The 14,711-nt window shown below is 30.0% G+C and overlaps 1 protein-coding gene across 2 annotated transcripts in view; it reads right to left on the bottom strand.

The window, feature by feature from the left end:
• LOC127735312 (uncharacterized) overlaps positions 1-14,711 on the bottom strand; it is a 49,274-nt gene that overhangs the window by 15,333 nt on the left and 19,230 nt on the right. For both annotated transcript variants that reach the window (XM_052245456.1, XM_052245457.1), the window contains exons 17-26: positions 13,840-13,950; positions 13,239-13,413; positions 12,245-12,473; positions 11,683-11,848; positions 11,256-11,358; positions 10,334-10,534; positions 7,931-8,056; positions 7,209-7,353; positions 6,425-6,518; positions 5,626-5,760 (exon numbers count right to left, since the gene is read on the bottom strand). In XM_052245456.1, the coding sequence (XP_052101416.1) occupies positions 5,626-5,760; positions 6,425-6,518; positions 7,209-7,353; positions 7,931-8,056; positions 10,334-10,534; positions 11,256-11,358; positions 11,683-11,848; positions 12,245-12,473; positions 13,239-13,413; positions 13,840-13,950 (1,485 nt within the window). The remainder of the gene's footprint in view (positions 1-5,625; positions 5,761-6,424; positions 6,519-7,208; positions 7,354-7,930; positions 8,057-10,333; positions 10,535-11,255; positions 11,359-11,682; positions 11,849-12,244; positions 12,474-13,238; positions 13,414-13,839; positions 13,951-14,711) is intronic.

Raw genomic sequence — 14,711 nt, 5'->3', positions numbered from 1 at the left:
TATTTATTCATTATTTATTATTCAAAATTCTGGAAAAAAGAGGGTTTTTTTAAAATTAAAGATTATATAAAGTTTTTAGCTAGAAATATATATTCCGTTTAACAAATACTTATAAATAAAAAAAATTTAACTATTATATTGAATAATTCTATTTAGTTTTCTACGATTTTTATATCTATATTTTTTGCACTATACAATTATTCCATGTATAAGCTGTATGAAGAAATCCTCAGATTTATGTTACAATTAATTTGTACAATAAGTGATTTTGTAAAATACCTGAAATCTCAGGAGTTTTGTATGATCACAGAATTCATTAGTGAATTTGTAAAATCCCTGATTTTGACTAGAGATTTCAGATAATCAGGAAATATTTTAGAAGCTTTAATTTTACAGATTCTGTTTTAATTCAGGAAAGAAGAAGGTCTGTTAAGGGCTTATTTTGGCCTTAAATTTGAAGTACATCTGATGAAAAATTTTTGACATTTTTTAAACACTTTTTAAAAGTGTCTTCTTCATTCGATTCAATTAGTTTATGAAAAAGACTTGAACTAATTTGGTCAATAAAGACGCCTAAATTCAAGCTTAAATATGAAAAATCTATCAAATATGCCACAAAACGTCCCTTTTCAGATTGTTTTTTTGTCTAAATTGGAAGTGGCCGCATACATGTTCAGTCTCAACCTTTATATATGTTATGTATCATCATCAAATACAACATATATTTAAATATTAAGACTGAACACAAGTGCGACCACTTCCATTTTAGACAAAAACCGTCTAAAATTAGAACAAATGCTAAAATTGTGAAGATTTCAGTAATTTTGCTTGAATTAGTGATGCTAGTACCTGATGCATGTGCAGTGTAATGTCAAAAACAAGCCCATATTTATGTAACAAAAGTATTCATCTATCCAATAAATAGCTAAACGTTTACATTTTTAACAAATTTTTGAAATGCTATATTTTGGTGCCAAAAAAGGGTATACTCCTTTAGAAAAAAAATCACTTGCAGTTTGAGCGATTTTGGGGCCAAAAAAGGGCATACTCCTTTAAAAAAAAAAAATTTTTTTTGGACTTGCTATCCCAAAATTGTATTTAATACCAGAGAATGAGACAAACCTTGTCAAATCATATAAGATATAGTAATAGATCTCTATGATATCATGATATAGGTAAATATGGGTACTGAGGCAAGAATTTCATTCAAATAAGTGCTAAGGACCATCCTGAACTTGAATGAGGTGTCAAAAAATTTTAATCCATGTTGAAATCTTAAATGTGAATTTAAGATAAAGAGCAGCAAAAGAGAACAAATTTATTTACATGTATCATATCTCTTTTTCAAGAAGTTAAATTTTCTTCTATTGCTATTGGACTAATTTTTTTGTTTAATGCTAATGCTCTAGAAGATTAATAACTGTAAACAATTATGTATGGGCCTAACGGCAGGCAGGGGGAATTATGTAACAATAGATGTCATCCAACTTTTATCATCCAAAAATAAGTATGGTAATTCACAATCTTTATATCTGTACACATGCCTCTTATTCATAATCACTGTAAAATAACTCTAACCAGTTATGTCTGTTAAAAATAGTTTAAGCATGTTTTTCTTTATTTCAATTTATTTGACAAACTACATTTTTGATATATGAATTTGGTTTGTGATTTTACAAAACCTCTAGCACTATTTAGTCATTTTATAAAATTTCTAACAATCTTAAGGATTTGACAAAATCACTCAAACTGCAAGTGATTTTACAAAATCTCTTAAATATTTACAAATTTACTGTAACATAAAAAATTATTATGAATATAAAATGCTAATGTTTAATCAGTCTTTAAAATTATAAAATAATCCAACTACTTTACAATAAATACATTTTCTCCACCATTTAAAATTCAAATCTTATATTTCCTTACACTGCAGTACAATATTTAAAAAAAATATGTGACCAGGTGATAGTTAAAAGGCAAAATTGCGGAGAGTTTTATGAAGCTTTATTGGCATAAGAATACTGGATGACATAGGAAACTTGATTCAGAACCTAGGTACAAAACTAATATCTACAAAATTTTGTTTGTCTTCAATCTTCCACGTTTTCTATTTTCCCAGTGTAGCCTAAAAGTTATCAAATCAAAATGATGGATGAAGAATGGATGAAAATTATCTGAAAATATAACAACCTATGGAGATAAAATAATTCCATGTCATATAATAACACTTGCTCAAAAATATATGACATATTTTACCCATTGAGGGAGAAGTATATCCTTGGGATCATTATAATATGAAATAATTTATTAACTATTTTTTTCCAGAGAACCGACCACTCTACTGGATGACCTGTACATATCAACAAATCTAGATGATATTCTATCCAAGCAATTCAAATTCTATATTTATGACCTACCATCTTCCATGAATGTGGACATTGTCAATTATGCAGTTCAAAACTATGGATTACGGAACTGTATGTCACTGAGAAATAATGGCATGGGAGATGAACTACTCACCATAGGAGAAAATAATGAGATTTCAGTTCGAAACACAGATCAGTTTGCTCTCGAAGTTATCATTCATCAAAAGTTATTAAAAAGTTCGTACAGAACATTAAATCCTGATTCAGCTGACATTTTCTATGTTCCTGCCTATGTTGGTACACACTGTATTTTTTACAACAATTATTATTTCACAAGTTTAAGCGACCAATTAATAATGAACTTAACAGAATTTCTGCTTTCTCAAAAATATTTCATAGAAGGAAAACCCCACTTTTCCACAATTAGTAAAATTCACAGAGAAATGTGTTCCGAGTTTTGCCCATATCTACAGTACAATATTGCACAAAATATGACATTTCTATCCATAGAAAGGGAAGAAATCCCTTCAAATAATTTATTCATGAAAACTGCTGCCCAGTCCATTAATGTTATTCCATACCCTTCTTTTATGCACTGGGTACCAGGAAATATCACTAACAATTCACTACCGATTCCAAGCTTAGATCATAGAGATGTGTTCATATTCTTACCCGCTGGAATAATTTGCACAAATGATTTGAGATGTAAAATCATGGAACAATTTATGCATAAAACAAATTTATCATATGGAGAATACAAAAATCAAAGTTTGCCAACCAAGATGGTTTTCTTTGAAGTAGCGCAATGTGATGAGGAAACAGAAAAAAATTTAGTTTTGTGGATGCACCGTGCAGTATTCTGTTTACAGCCACCAGGAGATTCACCCACCAGAAAATCATTTTACGATTCAATCATGAGTGGTTGTATACCAGTAATATTTGGAAACCACTCTTTACAATATGCATTTTCAAAATATTTTGATTTTTCAAAATTTACTGTATCAATACCTGTGGATATAGCTCACACTGATAAAGGAATACTTAATTTTCTGAAGGATATAGATATAAAAACATTACAAAGACTTCATACAAATCTGCTACATATAATGAAGTACATGCAGTATTCTATATCTGATGACAAAATGGAAGAACCTGACGATGCTTTGAAGTTTATTTTTGCTGAGCTTGCTGACAAACTTATTACAAAAACATAAAGGCACTATGACACACATGTAAATATTCTGAGATATATATTTTTGTATGTTTTTTTTTATAATAAAGTATTTAAAATTTTTACCTTGTTTTTGAAATGAATAACATTACAACTTTTTTAGGGAATTTAATTATGTTTCAGATGTTAACTTAACTACAATCAGTCATGAACTTTTTTTCACAAACACTATTAAGAGAAAAACTATTTTTTTGAAGTAACATTTTTTATTGATTTCATTTAACTGAACGATAGAGTTTCTTTAGATCATAAAACTTCCCACTAAGAACTAGCTATACTGGTACTTATATGATTTCCTAATATAAAACAACCTTACTAAATTCAATTCTAAAATTTATTGTTATTGATTTTCAGTTTATTTAAAATAAGAAGATGTGGTATGATTGCCAATGACTCAACTCTCCACAAGAGACCAAATGATGTAGGCTTTAGCAACTATAGGTCACCGTAAGGCCTTCAACAATGAGCAATTATTTGTTCGCAATGTATTTTCTTTCCTCTAGACTGAGTGTGAAATCATTATTCAAATTTCCTACTCACTATACAAAGATGATATCTGATTTATTGTAGGACAATAAATGATGGACTATAAATGTCAAGTCTATTCTGTCATAGAAAATACCAAACTCACAGATTTTAAAACAATTCATTACTATTTTTTTCACAAAACATTCAGCTGGCTTATATCTGAAATGTACACTTTAATGAATGTTATCATACATGTATGCCTTACAATTATTCTGTACACAAAATATAGTAAACCTATTGCTTTAATATAGTGTCTGAGAAACAGACCTTACCAAAAAACTTAACTTTGACCAATGAATCATGAAAATGAAGTCAAGGTCAGATGAACACTGCCAGGCAGACATGTACACCTTCTAATCATTATATACACCACATAAAGTTAAACTATTGCTTAAAAGTATCTGAGAAACAGGCTTAACCATGAAAACATAATGCTGACTTTTGAACCGTAAAAATGAGGCCAAGGTCAGACCAACCTGGAAGACAGACATGCAACCATACAATCATTTTATACACCAAATAACACCAATCAATCAATCAATTTTCACCAAATATTGTTGCCTAATGCTTATAGTACGTGAGAAACAGACTTTACCATGAAAACTTTAGCATTGACCAATGAAACATGAAAATGAGGCCAAGGTAAGATGAACTCTGCCAGTCAGACATGTATACCTTGCAATCATTCCATACACCAAATATACTTAATCTATTGCTTAAAGTATCTGAGAAATGGACTAAAACACAAAAACAGAACATTGACCAATGAACAATGAAAATGAGGTAAAGATCAGATGAAACCTGCCAGACAGACATGTACACCTTACAATCTCTCCATACACCAAATATAGTTGACCTACTGCTTATACATACTTGACCACAAAAACATCCATGAAATAAGGTCGACATCAGGTGAACCTTGAATGAAGGACATGTAGACCTTGCAAGGATCCCATATACCAGATATAGCTATCCTATTACTCCTTACAATTGAGAAATTCAAACGAAAAAATAACCATACAGTTTTTGATGCAGTCACTGAACCATGAAAACAAGGTCTTCAAGGACAACGGACAGACAGACCAAAACTTCTTAGCATAACACTTATGTATACAAGGTATGAAGCATCCAGGAGACTCCCCCTAAAATGTAAAGCTCTACGAATAGTTTAATACCGTTGCTGCCTCCGTAGGGTTGTAATCCTTATGTGTCACATTCTGTAACTTTTATTGCAGGCAGGACAAAGACAAGGATTAAGGAAATTTCATTATCATTTCAGATTTAAAAAAAATATCAAGTCCCCCTTATATGCCTCACACCCCTTAATATGGCAGTACAATTTGTGGTGTTATACTTCTGAATTCTAAAACCTTACAGCCAAATATATAGATGAAGAATAGAAATAAAAGAACTGCTTCTTAGATGTTTAGTTTCCTCTCTTATTTTATGGCACATCCACTCCATATCCATTCTTATAAACACATTATAAAGATTACTTACTTGAATCTGACCTTCACCTTTGATATAGCCTGTCATCTTATTAAGCTGTGAGGACATCTCCTTGGCTACCTTGACAATAGGATTGCAATCATCTTCCCATTTCTCTGCCTCGGACTGTAGGTATTTAGATGCTGCCTGCCAAAGCAATAGATCTTTATTTAAATAACCAGTCATATAGTGCATTGCAAATTGTTCTCGCTTAGCAATTGGAAAGATTTCATAAAACATACTATCAAGAAATGAGACAATTCTATCATCAAGAGTTTTAATGATTTCTGTTGAATCCAAAAAATACAAAGGATTTTCAAACAAGATGTACTGTCATCTATTATTCACTTATTATACCTCAGCCCAATGTTTTTGTTTTACTTAGTTTGATGAAAATTTCATATATGTGCATATTTTAAAAATATAATTTTTTTTGCAAACAGGAAGTAGAATATGGAAGGACCCGAATATGTGTTATTTCATTACCAAATGAAGAATGGAGTCACATATTAAGAAGCTATGACTAGTATTTGCTGAGAAAAAATGTGATAGAAATGTAATAAACTGGAAAGAGGTTCAGAATACCCTCTGCTTTTATGTGGGGCTTTAAAAGCTAAACAACCAAGTTTTCTGTTGTTTATGCAACAAATATTACCAAGCCATGTCTCTTATAATTGATTATTTTGAGATTTCTGTCTTGTTGGCCATGCTTGTCATTTCTCCAAATATAGAAAAAGATAAAACTGGAAGGACCGTTATTGTTTACTTGTTATACAATTATGTGAAATGGTATAAGTATTCTATAACTTACTAGAACAGAAGCATTAGGTTTATATGGAGAATCAGATGCCTTCTTTTTCCTTCCTACTTTAGAAAATTGACCAACTGCCATATTCTGTTTTTCACTGAAAAAAAAATAGAAAGTGTAATATTTCATTTTACTCAGTAAAGCAGAGTTCTAATCATAATAGTCATCAAGTCTTCTTTGGGATATTTTTCTGGATGAACAATAATATTATAGTCATCAATACTAAACCAAATATCTTTTCAACATTATTTTTCTGTAAAATAACATATTTACAATTTGCAATCCCTTATATTGATATGTAGATAACTTGTTAATTATTGTCAATGTTATTCTTGAATATGCAATTCGTATGTTATATAAGCAAGCAGGCAAAACCCATTGCTAACTTGTGCCCAAGAGCTGGTTTTGAACTAATTCTTACCTACATTTTGGCCTCACTTGTATAGACATGGAAGCAAAGGTTATATTTAGCTTAATAGATGTAATATTGGTGTCCATATTCTTTATAACCTAAATTTTTTGCAAAGTCATAATACTGTTACACAGGTTAGATTAATAGACAATATATTAAATGTAGTCTGTCGAGAATTTTTGGCCAAATTGTGTTGTTGGCTTACCTTGGTGATTCAATGACATCTGTTATATTTATTCTTTTATCCAAAAGTTTAACATTTGATAATGTAAGCTAGCAATGTCTACATTTCCACAGCCATGATACAATAAGTTGATGGATATAGTTTTATTTAGACAGAAATTGGGAAATCTAAAAATGATTGACAATATAAACCTTGTAACACAGAGAAGTTCTTCATGTACTGTTTTAAATCCTTCTTGTCTGTTGTCATTCTCCTCCACTGGTTGGACTGATGGGTCCATTGTCTCAGCAAGTGTTATATCTTCAGATGTTTTCACACCTAAAACTTTATTCAAATCTGCAAAATGTAAGAGAAAGTCTTCAAAAAAGGGTATAAAAAAGCTAAATATGACATTTCCTTCATGTGTATTAAAATTTCTCTTTATTTTACCCTAAAATTATTTACTGCTGTGTTCATAAAAAAATTGATTTTCTAAAATATAACACTATATTTCATAAAGAAATTTGGTTGTAAGATATGCTAGACCAAAAATGTACTATAAAGTTATATATTAATTTTATTATAAATTTTACTATTTTCTTTATGACATGAAAGAGTAATGAGTTAAAATCACAAAATCACTTCTGATAATGTGATGTTACATTCATTGAATGTAATGCTATCTGAAATGATTTTCTTATAGGTTGTGGGATGAAATGCCTATACTTTATAGCTATAGATTCAAAGTTCCCTGTTAACCAGGATGCTAAATATGAAATTTGTGGGAGAGAACACTACTTCTGTTGTACTGTTTGTGTTTATTTATAATTTTATTTTTTTATAAGAAAATTGTTATTTGAACATAAAGAACTTCATGTCTGAATTTGCGACTACCATACAAGGCGCTAGAGCTAATTTAGATTATGATTATTACTTTGAACTAATCCAGGCTTTAAATCTTTCATCTGTTGTATACACACAAGAAGCTGACGAACTTTAGCTGCCCATGAAAACTTTTGCTTAGTGAATTCCTCCATTGTAGTTGATAAATCACCATCTTCTGCAACAAATATAAGAACAAGTAAAACACAGTATTTGAAATATTTTGACTACTTGTTTTAACAAATATATTCTATTTCTTTATATCAGGGTTCCACGATAAAAGGTTGTTCTATGGCCCAGAACAGACCCGCCATAAGGATTCATCTACAAAATAAACACAGAATGAAAACTTTTGAGTCTCTTAAATAAACGTAGGTGAAATAACTGTCAAAATATGGGCAATTTGGGTATCGTTACCTCATGTTACCTTTTGAATGGGCAAGTAAAAAATAAAAGAAGAAAACATGGAAAGAAACCAAATCTAGCTTCAATCATTTATCTTTTAATCTATAAACCATCATCACAATTAGCCCTGACAATATCTTCAAATTCACTATTTTTTGTATTTTTTCATTTCTACATGTACAGCCAACTAAAAGAATAATGGCAAAACAGAGTTCGATTCGGTTGATGATCAAATTTTGATGGACCATACATATGAGACCTAGCTATTTAAGGAAAACTATTAAGGTATCAGACACAAATTTATTTAGAGAGGTATTTTGGGGTAAAAATATGTTTATATTCTGTATTCTTAAGCAATTATGGACCTCTAAACTGAATCAGTATTGATCCCAGACTCGACAGGGGCATGGCAGCATACGATGGGGAAAATTTTTGGCGATATTTCAGAGAAATGAAAACCTGCACAGGATGAAATGATTTTGTGTCCATAATTGTAGTTTAGAAATTTCTTAAAGGGGTTGGCCTTGGTAACCACAAAATCTTCCTCTCCTTTAATTTTTCTTATATTAATTTACACCATTGAAAGGGTATGGGTGGTCCATGAATCATCTGCCCAAGTCTTGTTGAAATTCACCATTGCTTTTTAAGTTTATGGTATATAGAATATGACCAATTTTGGGGTACATAATGTACCATAAAAAATTGTCAAAAACACTAGTAGGCATATACTATTGTGTGTTTTTGCACATTTTCTCATTAGGAATACCCATGACTATTAAAATGTTTAGTAGAAACATATTTTGAAGTTAATCTGAAATGTCATGGTAATATTTGTAGCCTGATTGTCAATAAATGGTTTAAAACTATTGAATAAGTTGAAAATTCTGAACAGTTCAGACAACATTTTTATTTTTCAAACTTTGCCAGAATAAAAATTATTGTTTGATTCCTACATAAAATTGCAGAAAAATTATTGTTTATTAACCTTGAAAATCTCAAACTTTTATTGAATCTGACCATTTGAAATTTACAAAATTTTCAAAATAATTTGCCTTACAGATATAAGAAAAAAAGAAAATTTTTGGACAAAATTCTTTTTTTTTCCTATGAAACATTCTACTGTCTTTTTTTGTTTTATTTTTGTGTGTTTAAGTGAAAATTATATGGTCCCAACAATAACTGTAGTCAAGTTTATAAGGAAAATCAGTAATATTTAGTATCAGAAGACTACCCTTTGGATGAATTGACATGTCTACATTAAAATATATATTGTTGGTTTCCCTCCCCAAGACTATAAAATACCCTGTCATCAGACAAGCAGACATTAAATTGAAAGTTTTGACAGTCTGTCACTATCTAAGTACTATCTTTGTGCTAATGTAGGTTATCTGTTAGCATAAGATTGTACTAGGATGAATGTTCAGATCATAACTTCTAGAATACTGTAGTTTGTATCTGAAAACCAAAGACATACAGTTAAGTACAGCCTATCAACCAATAGCTTAGTTCTAAAATCTTGTAATTTCATTATTCAATCTAATTTTTACAATTCAATTTTTCCCAAACCTTTCAAGATTTTATCTAAATGATGTCAATAGTCATTCCAAAAACAAGTGGTTTTCTCTACCAGACTAGTAAAATATCATGGTCGCTTAAAGGGAAAAGTTTTAAAAACTTAATGATGCACCCTGCAGATACAAAAACAGAAATGCTTAAGTGAATATGATTGAAGCCAATTAACTACAGATTATCTATGGTTTAGAAAACAAGAGGGAGTTTCATCTGTTACAATCTCATAACAATCTGTGTATCGCTCTTTTCTTAGGCAATTTCAATGACATAGATTTATGATGTTATAATGTTCTTACTCTACTCAACTGAGAAAAACCATTCTCAGTTGAGTAGCTTGATATTGAAAATCATCACCAAAAAAATCTATTTAAATTTAAGAAAATAGCACTAATCAAAATAATTTAGCTTTTTTAACCTACATATATATGTCTTATCAGAGATGTGTTTTATTCGAGTAAAGTTCCTGTTATTCACCTACCAGTTAATTTTTTGACAATATCAATAAGCTGAGGAGAGATTCCAGTCACTTCATCTAAACACTTTCTAACAGCTGATCGCTTGTCAAGTTCTGTAGACAGCTGGATACCTTGTAAAGTTTTCTGTCTTAAACTCATCAAACTTTCACTGAATTTACTTAGAGACAACTGAAACTCTGACATGCACATTTGTTTTTCTGCGTCTGCAAATAATGTTCAAAGGAAGTGTGATGAAAAGAACATTTATGAATATGAAAAAATATAAAATTCTTTCAAATTATAATTTGTTTATTGTAAAATGACCAAAAAAAGACAGCTGTAATTGCTTATTTCTGATAATTTATTATCAATTATAAGCAGTGTTGTGTTTTGTAAGACTGATACCTTTTATTTCATTTTTCTTTTTTGTGATTTTCAAATGCTACGGACCAAAAAGTGACCTCATCAAATCGTCTTTTCTTTATCAATGTTTTTTTCCATTTATTTTACAGTATTTTGTTCATCTGATTTCATGACCAGAGAAAAATATGAACAACTAATTTCCGAAAAAATGAAATAATATTCAGAATGATCAAAGCTTTCTATCATTTAAGAGCTATGGGTCTTCGACCTATTATGGTTTGCCATATTTTTTTTTTTCTGTCACTGAACACATTTAATATGCCACTTACAGTTACAGATATGTTCTCAGAAATATTCACAAAAATGTTTCATGATAGTGAGATTGCTCGGTTTTCATGTAAAAAAACAAAGTCAACACACAATTTTGAAAAGGCCTGTGATCAATATACAAAATGTAGCTTCCAATAATGTTGTTTTCTATAAATATAGCAATAATGGTATGTTTAATCTCTCCATCATATAAGTTTTCATCACAGGGAGATTTAAAACAAAACGAGATCTATACAAAATACTGATAAATACCTGTTTTAGCTGTTCTGACTTCCATAGCACTATCTGACAGTTTATTTAATAAAGCAGTATATATTAATGTTTGCTCTTGTAATATATCCATACATTTTATACTCTGAAAATACAAACAATTATTTCAATTTCATCTTTACATTTCTTTAGTGGAAAAAATTTGAAAACTAAAATGAATCTATAATTCATAAGTACAAATTCAGCTAACTACATTCATTTATTAAACATTTCTTAAATACATTCTCATCATACAAATATTCAAACATCTATCTAAAATTACTGTAAATTTTACCATTGCAACCATTATTGGTATTCATTTTAGAGTAGCTTCCCTTTACACCGTGTATTCTGACAAACTGTGCTTGCTATGCGGTATGGGTTTTACTCATTGTTGAAGGTGTCCTGAATCAATATGCTTTGGACTAACCTTAACAATCCATTGTGAAGAAAGTAGACCAAGTCTACAACATATGTATGTCACTGTTATTTTATTCCCTTCTCTTTTCTTTTTGGATGAAGTGGATTTTATACTGTCATACAATCCATCTAGATCTAAACATAGAGATGTTGCTAACTCAGATACATTGTCATTTCTGAAACAATAAAATAATATCCATGGATCTGTTAATTATACAGATATATTGATCAGATGGAAATATGAATTTACAACTTATTCCATTGTAATAGATTATCTTAAAATAAAAGGTGCATATTAAAAAGAGTTAAGACATTCCTGGTATGATCAGGGAAATAACCATCAAATTCTACACATATGTCAATGTTACAATAGAGGTCTTCTCCTGGTTTCCCCACATTTAATTACACCAATTATCTATAATTCAAATAAACAAAAAAGACAAAAAGTAGATTAGTTTCAGATGAAAAGATTATCGGTTCAACAAATATTTTAAAATACATTTATATATTTTATTTTTCTTCTTAAAACTTTACATTAATCATGATTAAATCATAAATCAATCATTTCTTACCCAAGACATGCACTGTGTAAGAGATTTCTTATCTGGCTATTCTGATGTTGTATATGTTCAAAAAGTTGTGAGTCTTTTAACGGAATGCTGTCATTTGGCCACACATTTCTTTCACAACCTTTAGTGTAAAGGTTAGAGGTCAATTCTTCAAGGTCATCAAGAACACAATATATTCTCACTGCCCATTCTCTGCAAAGTTGTTCCAGTTGACATTTATCTTGATGAGTAGCTGCAATAAAGAAAGCTAAATTAACACATATGTAAAGTAGTTTCATGACTTTACAAAGTTTAACCCAAAAGAGAATATATAATACCTTTTACTCTAATCAAAAGGTCGTCTACCTTAAGCTTCCATGATAAAGTACTGCAATAAATATCAATACTTTAGTTTTTTCCTACAATTTCTGAATTTCAGGCAAAAACTAATCCTGTATCTACCAAACTTAGGTCACCTTTATTGATTTGATCAGTCACAAGAGATTTAACTTCTGTGCAGCAGACACCTATATTTATCAGCTCTGTTTTGAAACCTTCCAGTGCAGCAGGCACCTCTATCTATAAGTTTCATTTCATAAACTATTACAACCAAACCATGTCCTTTCTATTTGAAAAAATCATTTTCAGTCTCTGCTGAAAATTTTAAAACTTTGGCAGCATCCAGTTTTATAATTAGAGAGTTATAGCATATTTGAAAATATTCTTTCTCCTGCTTTTAGAATGGAACAATACTATGTTACTGATTCTAACTGCAACTTTTAAGATTTAAGTACAATGTCAGCGGTTGATATTTTCATTTCATGACTGGTAACTAACAAGTATATGACTAAAAACTGACAATAAGTGTTGTTACTATGGTAACAATAAAGCAAATTGTCTAAATGATTAAATATTTCCAACTCATAAAGTTACTATGGTAACAAAAATGGTAAACATACAAGCCATAGTAATATTATCTAATGTTAACTCTATGGCAGCGACAATATTTAGGACTTACATGATTTATTTATTACACCTGATGTTGTTACTATGGTAACTGTTATGTTATCTAACTCGTTACTATTCTCTTGTAGACGATGACACCTTTCTTCCCTGATATCTTTATCATCGATACATTCTGTTAGATTCATTAGTTCTGATATACTTGTGGTGTGATGTTTTAATGAATCAATCTACAAAATTAGATCAGATTAAAACACATTTTTATTCAGATTACCAGAAAAGACCATAGTTTGCATTTTTATCTTCTAAAAATCATTAGAGATTAGACTGAACCTCTGAGTCTTGTGCATATGATATTTCTCTACTCTCAAAAAGTTCAATCTTAAAAATTCATAAACATTTTATCTACCTTTGCTTAGAGAAATATTGCATGCACACTATGCAGAGTTGAAATATGTATAAATATATATGTATATTACAACTTACAGTTATTCAAATAAATAGCACATAGTATTTAAGAACATATAAGGAAACAAATTGGGGTCAGATGGTTAAAGGAATGAAGCCCACCTAAATGTTCCACTAAGATTTTTTTTTGAGGCATCTGATATCTATGCATGATAGTATATAACTTGTTCATGAATACAAGTTCTTACCTGTTGTTTCATTAGCCGCTGATCAGAAGACATGGTTGACTGATAAACAGGGTCAGAAACGTCTTTCCACTGGTCCACTGTAACATCTATAAATACTCTTATCTTCTCAATCTTCAATGTAAAGCAGTAATATTGAACTATTACAATTTGTATACTTAATAAATATAAAATTTACGATATGATTAGACGGCTTGATTTTTAAGTCGGTAAACCTATCTTTGTTGATTTTCTCCTTACTGTGAGAGTTACATAAAACCGATGTTGCCTTCAAAAGTGGTTGACGTGTTTTATCTGTCTCATATCTTTTAATAATCAAACACACAAATTTTCATGAAATCATATGTTTTACAATAAATCCTAATTGAAAAACCTGTGTATTGCATCTTTCAAATGTGAACTATCAGAAACAAATAAGAAAGATTTTGGATTTGTATCTTAGATCTCTTTATCTATGGCAATGAGGACAATATGATTTGTAGATTCCAATTTTCAGAAATTTGGGAAAATCCTAGGTCATTGGGTGTTTTAAATCATAATTTCAGACTCACATATCAAAAGTCAATGGAAAATATACATTTCCCTTTTTATACCTTATATTGGCTTAATGTTTATAAGGTCCACATTTTACTTCTGTATTAAATTTACTGTAGTTCACTGTTTATATACATGTAGGTATTTTCCTACACAGAATCAACAAAAAAATTTGAGACAATTTTGCAGTGGTAGAAGGTTACAAATATTTCGAACATATTTTAAAATTAAATAAGGGCCATATTAAGATGTGGTCATTTCTTAACTCTGTCCATCGTTTTTCTATTGACCTCCAGGTAACCTGTTTGTCGCACCTATGAGACATCATATGTTAGATCTGA

This window comes from Mytilus californianus, unplaced genomic scaffold (assembly GCF_021869535.1).
Source record: "Mytilus californianus isolate M0D057914Y unplaced genomic scaffold, xbMytCali1.0.p SCAF_3, whole genome shotgun sequence".
In the NCBI taxonomy this organism is placed as follows: Eukaryota; Metazoa; Mollusca; class Bivalvia; order Mytilida; family Mytilidae; genus Mytilus; species Mytilus californianus.
The sequence above is the reverse complement of the archived record's forward strand: the minus strand, read 5'-3'. Positions and strand labels throughout refer to the sequence as shown.